Raw genomic sequence first — 8,744 nt, forward strand, 5'->3', positions numbered from 1 at the left:
AAAACGCCGGGAAAACTGCCGAGGTTTGCGTTCGGCAAGCGAAAGAAGAAAAGGATAAAAAGTAGACGGTGATCGATTCGATTAGAACAAGCTATAAATGTGAAAAAATAAAGAGTTAAAATCAAATTTCTTTTACATATCGTTTCAAACAAAATTTGTAATAGTTAATAATAGAGTATTATTCATATTGGAGCAATTATTCCGGTACAGTTGACCCCCCCTCACCCCCGAGCTCTCTTATCCTGTATCCGGAAAACCGCTCAGCGGAAAGTTCGAAATGCGACCGTTTCAAAATTCCTAAACGATCGATGGGCTTTAATATTTATGCGTGGTGGAATATCGAAGCTCCGCGTAAACGTTTATATAAACGAGAATGTATTTTCCACAACAGCGAAGCGATTTCAATAAGAAAATATTGTTGTAAAACCGGGTTGCGCTCCAGCAATAAAAATAAGCGATAGTAGAGAAAGAGTGTCGTGGGATTTAAATTTCTCGCGATTTAAATGGACACCTCGCTGCGCACTTGTATGTAAATCGGGGAATCTTCAATAAAGGTATCGCATTGGGGAAACTCGATGCCGCTCTCTACCGGATCGAACTGACGCCCGTGTCAGACTACGGATTGAGATTGAGATTAGGTTGAAATTTGGCCAATTAGAGCGAAAGTCGGCTAAACTTTGGTGAACTTTACCTCGATTGGTCAAATCTTAATCTAATCTCAATCTCAATCCGTAGTTTGACACGGGCTTCAGGACGAATAAAAATCAATCGCGAAGGATTCGAGATTGATGATGCAAAATAAACTCAACTCGATCTTACTCGACCTATAATTAGATTGCAAATCGAGAAATAAACGTTTAACCCAAAGTACCGACGAAGTAGCTGCGTAGGTAGGCGGGCGAAATTAATTTCGCAAATTAATTTTGTATAATTAGTCCTCCAGGAGAAAATTAGAGTCGAGACGAAAGAAGATTCGCTCGGTTAATATCGCGATGTCCGAATATTTGGCCGGGATCTGCGCACGCAATGCTATAATATACGTACCTCGCGTGTACAAAGATACTGTCACAAGCCACAAGATTCATTTCTCTAATGAACACGAAGACACGCCTCTCACGGATGCGCGGTAACGCGCAAGGGGACCAGACACACCGCACCTCGTGCTTCGATGCAATAATTTATTTTGGTATTGTACACATTGATCGTTAGTCATATTTACAATGGTATTTACAGCGCAGTCACGTATGTACACGCCCGTGCACCTTATCGATAAGAGCGCGAGAGTACCGGGCCGTCCTCCAATCTCGACCTCCTCGATTTACCGATGAGCAAGACCCGCGCGTCTCGTCGTCACCACGGCCGCACTACGCTACCTCGAGGTCGGAGCTGTCCGTGTCCTGCTCGAGCTTCTGCTGATGCTGCTGCTGCTGTTGCTGCTGCCTGCTCAGGCCCAGGCGGTCACCCACCAGCACCGTCGTCGCGGCGCCGCCGTCGTCGGTGCGCTGGCGCTGCTCCAGCTGCAGCTTCCGGATGCGGTCCTGTTCCTCCCGCTTCTGCTTCCGCCACTTAGCGCGACGATTCTTGAACCATACCTGGAACGAGGACAATTCAACGCGACGGTTCAGAGGGACTCGTGTAAACTAATCGTCCACTTGGCGGAACTGAGGTCAGGATATTAAAAAAAAAAGTGTAACAAATATTTTCTCACTTGGAAAACTCGAATAATCCCTAAACTTTGTCTCTAAATTAGAAAAGACGCGCGAGAAATGAAATATCGAACGAACCAGGTTGTTTAAAATGTGATTATAATTTGAGCAAGAGCATTGCAGGGAGTGTACAGATAGAAAGATCAAGTTATTTGAAAGCAACATTACCAAATGAAGGATTAAACAGAATTTATCTCGCCCGCGGTTAAATGTGTCAGATCGGCGTAAAAGGTTCCTTTTTCCATCGAGCTTTGTATTAAATAAAACTAGAATTCTTTATAAAAAGAGGATTGAAAAATTTCTCTCCAGATAAAAAAAAAGCGCGCACTGAAGCCCGTGGCGGTAAATTTGCTTCGCTGAAAATTTATTTCAACTTTATTTGATAGATATAACAAACCTGTCGCACCAATCGAACGACGGATCGTTAATGAGTGAAACTAATAACGAATAAAGCTGTCGTCTGTTTTTACAGTCGCGGAAGAAATTGTAAGAGGTGTCTATATCTAGAAATGAATGTTAAATATAATTACACTCTTTCTCCAAAAGTGAAGACGTGATGTCATCGATTTCTATTTACCATGCAATTAAATGTATCGAAGCGGTCGTTCGCTTCCGGGGACCAACGTCGAGAGGTGCGCGTGTAATTGAGAAATGTACAATTTCGACATCGTCATCGCGCGAGACGTGTCAACACGCGCGCCGCGAGAAATCACCTAACGAAGTAAGAAAAGACGCGTGAGAGACATGAAACGAATCCCCGGCGTACACCCATTTGTCCCTCACGCCTGTCTGAATCAATCCGAATGAAAACCGACAATCAATATTCAACCCCTGCTCGCTCGTTCGTTTTGCTGCATTAGCCATTGTAATAGCTTAACCCTCGTTCACTTTGAAGAGCTCTCTCTCTCTCTCGGATCGAGGACGGTGGATCCCGTTAACTTGGCGCGAGATGCGAAATTAAATCCGTGACGATCGAGCGACGCGCTTCGCGCGGGATCACGGGGCGCATCATCGACGGGAGTTTTAATAACTATAGTTGTCGTATGTGCGCTAATTGATCAATCAGCGCTGTACGCCGGGCTCTCTTTTCCCCCCCTCGAGCAAAGTGTGGGAGCGCCGATAATTTCCGAGCTGTTGTTTAATCGCGTCGATCCTCCACGGATCCAACGACGAGTCGACGTGATCTTGGAGGCACACAAAACAGCGCCTTAGGTTTCTCACCCCCCGTCCTCTACCCTTCCTCCCCCCCCGGGCCGACCTGTTTCTAGCTCTTTCTTTGTCCTCTCGCGGTGCTCCCCTCCCCCCTCATCCGGGCGCACCAAGAGTCGCTATTCTACTAATTCTGTGCAAACACCGTGGACTCTCGCTCCGAGAGTGGCGGCCCCGGGTACCAGACACGCAGGTATATGTTGTTCCCGTCTTTAAACAACTCTCGAGACTCGGGGAACCTTTCTTTGGCGAAGCCGACGCGACGCGGGTGGTCCCACGCGAGTGTCAATGATTCTCGGAGTCCCCGATTGCTCGACGGAGTCCGTCGTCGGCCTGGGATTTCGTCGGGCGTCGCGGACGAATTTTACGCGACTCCGTCCTCGCGATTCCGAGTGTTGTCGAGACCGTCGAGATAACGTCAGCTGACATTGATCAGGTTCCGATCGACTTCAATTACGACTTCACTTTTCGACCAATCGTCTACGAGGCTTAAGCCTATTAGACAGTTTATTCGTCAAGTCAGCTTTACATGCTTTAATAATGCGAAATCACCAATGACGATTTGATAAATCGTCGAGTTGAAAAAAAAATTGCTCTCTGCAGAATCAAAATAAACGCGTTGAAGCGCACAAAACGGTCCGCATAAAAGGATCCCGCTTTCAGCCACGATGCCGTGTAAAAAATCACAGAAATCACAATATCGCTTGCCGCCAGATTGAGAAGCTAGATCGTTAATTACTGGAAAAATAACGCTCGATCGGCGACACAATGAGGTTATTGAAAGGTAAATTTATACGAAATTAACGCGACGCGGAAAACGCGCGTTCTCCCTCTCTCTTGTCTGCGGAGAGTACACCACTTTAGAGATTATAAATTGCACGGACGCGTGCACACGCGCTGAATCCGACACGCGTGTGCGTGCGTGCGCGCGCGCGCGAACGAGAGCGCGCGAGCGTATGTATAATTGAAGTAAACACATTATCGCTAAAGCTTTTAATCTAGCATGCAACTTGTTAGCTCAAGTCGACCGAGGCCCCGATAAATACCCACCGCGGTAAATTTTAATGACCGCGTTAAAATATTATGGGCTTTTATGCATTAGGACGACAAACACAGGCCGTTCCATCCCACTCAGAAACAGCGGCGGTGGCGGCGGCGGCTGCGGCGGCTGCGGCGCGTAGTTTGCCGACATTACATTACAAATTGTGCGTGCGGACCCGGGCCATCCGGACGGTCAATGTTTGTCGATCCGAAATCCAATATTCCGTTCACGGCTCGAGAAAGTAATTTGTCATCGGCTCAAGCCCGTCGCCGCGCGGTGCAGCTTCGCCGCCGGTCGCTCGGAACCCGGTAGCCGGTCTCTCTCTCTCTCGTTTTTCGAAAGTTGACCGCCCGTAATTGTCAACACGCGCCCTTTTCCACGCTACTCTTTCCCTCGTCCCTGCTCCACAATCTTGCTTTAAGTGAGCTGTAAGCCTTAAGAAATTAACCAACCACAGACGTTTATTCCCGTCACTCTCACCTGCGATTGACTCATTTCTTACGGCTTAAGGCTTACTTAAGGCAAGACTGTGGACCAGGGGTTATCGCACCGATAATCGACGTTTCGCGACACGGCCGATCGCGATCGACGCGCCCGCGGCTGTGATTTTAACGATCGGACGCGACTCTCGCTTCAGGGCGAGTGTACTTAGATTTTCTCAACTCGAAATTTAGTTGTTGAAATGATCAACGGTGAGTACCGATGATTATCATTAATGTGGGTGGCGAGCGTGGCGCAGAGAAATGTACGCTGCTTAGTAAATAAATGAACGAAAAGGTCAGAGTTCAGGTCCACGGACACAGCTGGTTTTTTCGGAGTTTTCCGAAGAGAAGTGGCAACCACCGAGAATACTCCGCCACACGTACCCCGTTAGGGGTGTGTAGCCCCCCAAATAACGTCTTCTTCGGCAAGGTTAGCAGCCCGCCGAAGATGAAGTAAAACCAAATGCTCAAAGCTTCAAGCTGAATTCTCGAGGAAGAAGAAGGGCTCGTCAATACGAATCGCGCGATCGATTCTTCGTCGAAGGATTCGTCCGGATAGAAAAGTCAAACGGGAGACCCGCCCCCTCGGTATGACGGAACGAAAAATTCAACTGACCTCGATCCTCTCCTCCTTGAGGTCGACCTGGAGGGCCAGCTGTTCCCGCAGGAGCACGTCAGGATAATGCGTCTTGTCGAAGGTGGCCTCCAACTGTTCCAGCTGCTCCTCCGTGAAGATCGTTCGATGGCGACGCTTCCTCTTCGCCATCGGGCCCATTCCCGGATTGTTGGGATTTATCTGGTAGGGATGGCCGGTGTGATAGAAGGCCGGCTGTCCGTGCAGGGAAACGCCGGCGGCGGCCATCGCCGCCACGTATCCCCCGGGATACAGTCCTGGATATGCCGCGGCTGAAATGAAAAGAAAAGAAGAAATGACAGAGGGACGACAGAGCTGCGTCATTAGTAAACTCCGGCTGCGTCCTCGGGTGTCGCGCGCCTCCGAGAAATGACAATAAAGATTATCCGCGCGCGGCCGCGAACGCCATTTGAACTTTGCGCCGCATTAAAGATTCAAACGTCCATTCTCGCGGCCGCGATTATAACATTTAGGGGAGCCCTGGGATCGATTGTGCGACGAGCGCGATAATTGTAACAATCGCGGTAATTCGGGCACCAAATCGCCGGCCGATTGACAAAAGGATTACTTCCTTTCGCGAGGGCCTGATAACTCGCGCGATCGGCGATCGGCGATTTCCAACGTGTCTCCCGGGTCGGGAATCAACCGGGGAGGCCGAGGAGCCGCTCGCTGCGGTTCGGAAACGAATGCGATACCACGAATTCGCGGACCCCATTCACGCCGCTCGGGATAAAGAGGTCGCCCGGCGCCCCCGTCCCGGGGGACGTTTTACTTTAAAATCTCGAAGAAAGCTGCTTAAACGCGACGTTGCGTACGAAAATGCGGGGACGGTAAAAATTTCTTGCTTTTACCCGCGGCGCGGCTCTCTCTCTCTCTCTCTGTCTCTCTGTCTCTTTCTCCCTCGCGCCCATTCTTCGCGTTTGCATGCCTCCTTTTCACGTTCACCGTCTTCTAGCGGGATTGCGGAAGGAGCTAGATCGTTCATGCATGATCGAAACGGATTGCGGATTTCATCTCGCGTATCCCCAGTGCGCGGGAGCGCAAGTTTCCTTGAGGGAAAAATACCTAAAGCCCCCTGCGGGCATGAAAGAAATTTTGGCGTGTTTCGCACCGGCTCTCTTAGGATTTCGCGCCGGGTCTTACATTTTTGCATTGTAAAGTGTTAAACGTCTCTCTGTTGGGCGAAATACGTTTACCGATCCACCGAAAATTGGTGAAATGCGAACGAATTAGATTCTTTTCTCCGTAGAGGCGAATAAGACGGGATAAAGTGCGTAGCCCGCGAGAAATAGGCGGTCGCGGGCGACGGAAGAGGAAAAACGGAGACCGAGGCTCCGTGACTTTAACAATTGTTTATTCGCTGGCGATACCGAGTCGAAAACTGAAGACGCTGACTGGCATACTAATTTCAAGTGAACACTGCGATGCTGCAGAGTCCATTAATGGCAGTAAAACTTGACGCGCGAGCGTTCGAAATGCTCGTGGAGCAAATAGTCACTGTCGCGCGCGCTTGAAAATTCTACGCGCGCTCTGGGACAAAAAAGACAGTTCGCAACCCACAATTAGTAATCGAATTATTTGGATTGTTCGTAACTCTAATCTTTTACGAATTTTACCCCGCGTGACAAAAACTCGCAATTAGCTATTCTATCTATATCCGAGATTTTTAAGTAATACTAATCAATTCTCTCAATTAGTCCTGCCGACATTCAGTAAAGCAAAGATAATTTTCACTTAAGAGGCACTAACCGAAATGTTAAGTCGCTTAAATACAAAAATACACGGCCAAAATTTTTCCCACAGTGGAGTTACGGACAATCCAAATAACTCGATTACTAATTGTGGGCCCCAAAATGGGTTGCTGTCTCTTTTTTCCCAGAGTGAACAGAGGTATGGTTGAAAAATGTATATAATCACATCCACGTGAAACGAACAAAATTTCACGTGCCGTGGACGCGAAATAGGGTCGAATAATCGCCTCGAAACGCGTTTAACGCTTTACAACTCGCCAAATTTTTCTCTCTCTCGCTTCGGAGTTAATAGACAATGATTTTTTTTTCAATTTCATACATCGCTTCCAGGAAAACGATCCACCAATTTATTTACGGAATGTAAAAGAACGCGAGAGATCGGTGCTCTGTCGCCGGGCACTCGATTTTCCATAAACGCTGCGAAATTGATGGCCGGCATTCTGAACATTATCGACATTCTCATCCGTATTGCGAAAAAGATTGCAAAGAACGGTATATTGCCTCGATGTCGCATGATAAAACTGTAATGTAATCGAATAAATGCAATTAACATTTCCAGCGGGGCGCATCAATTAATCGTTCGACCTCGCGTAATTGTACAACACGAGCGATCCCGAATGCCTCGTTTGCCCGAGCGTGTTATTATTCCTAATATCGGTTTCACGATGCGACTCCATTTATAGTGTCGACTCGCGACACGTAGGAGTTTAGCGTAATCCAACAATACGAACTCAATTCGTCGAGGATTACGCCAAGTCGCGGGTTCTGTTTGGGACACGATTACAAACGGTGGAAGACGCGCTCGTCGGATTCCAGAGAGACTTCAATGGAGTAACGTTAATTATAATTTCATGCATAAGAGAGCCCGAATGGCGAAAGTTGAAGCTCAAAGTGTAAGAGGCGTCCGTGGGAGAAGTCTCAGGGATTAGGGCGACTTTGGAGGTCCCTTCGAGGGACCTTCGGGAGAGAAGAGTCACGGCAAAGTTCAGGGGGGGGCGGCGTGGTACCCACCGAGAAAATCCGCCGAGGTGAACGCCAAGTGGTGCAGCTGCTGCTGCAGCGGGTGCATCGCCGCGGCGGTGGTGCGACCGGCGGTGGCCGACTCGATCGTCTCCGGCGTCTGGATGATGGACGTGGCGACGGTGGTGGTGCTCGTAGGCGCGACTACGTTGCCGATCGGCCTCGGCGCCAGGATGCTGTCGATGGTGAAGAGCGAGGTGGGGGACGACATGGTGGAGGCGGAGGTGCCGGTGGCGGGTCGCGAGGGGACGAGAGGTTCGCGGGCGCCGTGGCGGTGCCGCGGCATCGTCTCCTCCGTGCCGATCGGGCTCCTGGCGAACGTGCGCTCGTGCGCGGCATCGGCGGCCGTCTCGTTCTGATTGTTGCGCCTGGTCACCGCCGATATGTGATTCTGCGCGTCCGGCGAGTAGCTGTACAGGTAGCTGTGGCCGTAGCCGGATATACCGGGACCATCCGAGTGCAGCGGACTCGACGGCTCCGTCATGGGCGAGCGTGATCTCGGCGAGTCGCTCGCATAAATGCTCTCTACCATGTTACGTAACGCGGGATATCAACTCGCGGGGGTGCAAATGTATGATCGCGGCGGACGAGTCTTCCACAGGCTCGAGGCGCGAAGACCAAGGATGAGCGCGGCGGCCCGCCCCTCGTTCTGTCCACGTCCTCCTCCGGCGAACGTTACGTCCCCGCTCGCATCGTAAACCGGAGAGACCCCGGACTTGCTCGGCGAAAATTCAAGCACCGCGCGCGCGGACCTGGGTCGACGGGGTCGCTGACCCGGGCTATCTTTTCTACGTTTCGTTTCTTTTTTCCCTCTTTCCTCTACGGCCGGACGGGACGAGTTGGCGCGATCCTGCTCTGTGCGGATACGAGGCGGCAGCCTCGCGGACGACTCACCGACGG

The 8,744-nt window shown here is 50.1% G+C and overlaps 2 protein-coding genes across 2 annotated transcripts in view; one reads left to right on the forward strand and one right to left on the reverse strand.

Moving 5' to 3' along the window:
* LOC105561695 (N-acetylglucosamine-6-sulfatase-like) overlaps window positions 1-1,369 on the forward strand; it is a 36,748-nt gene extending 35,379 nt beyond the window's left edge. Inside the window, exon 10 of the mRNA XM_012011899.1 lies at window positions 1,234-1,369. Within this exon, the coding sequence (XP_011867289.1) occupies window positions 1,234-1,273 (40 nt within the window). The 3' untranslated portion in view covers window positions 1,274-1,369. The remainder of the gene's footprint in view (window positions 1-1,233) is intronic.
* On the reverse strand, window positions 1,352-8,744 carry LOC105561694 (homeobox protein goosecoid). The gene is made up of 3 exons (XM_012011898.1): window positions 7,836-8,744; window positions 5,056-5,345; window positions 1,352-1,592 (listed from the first exon to the last, which is right to left on the reverse strand). The coding sequence occupies exons 1-3, from the start codon at window positions 8,374-8,376 to the stop codon at window positions 1,365-1,367; spliced, it is 1,059 nt and encodes a 352-aa protein (XP_011867288.1). The 5' UTR covers window positions 8,377-8,744; the 3' UTR covers window positions 1,352-1,364.

Source organism: Vollenhovia emeryi, unplaced genomic scaffold, assembly GCF_000949405.1.
Source record: "Vollenhovia emeryi isolate VEMERY1.0 unplaced genomic scaffold, V.emery_V1.0 DF939203.1, whole genome shotgun sequence".
NCBI classification, from domain to species: domain Eukaryota; kingdom Metazoa; phylum Arthropoda; class Insecta; order Hymenoptera; family Formicidae; genus Vollenhovia; species Vollenhovia emeryi.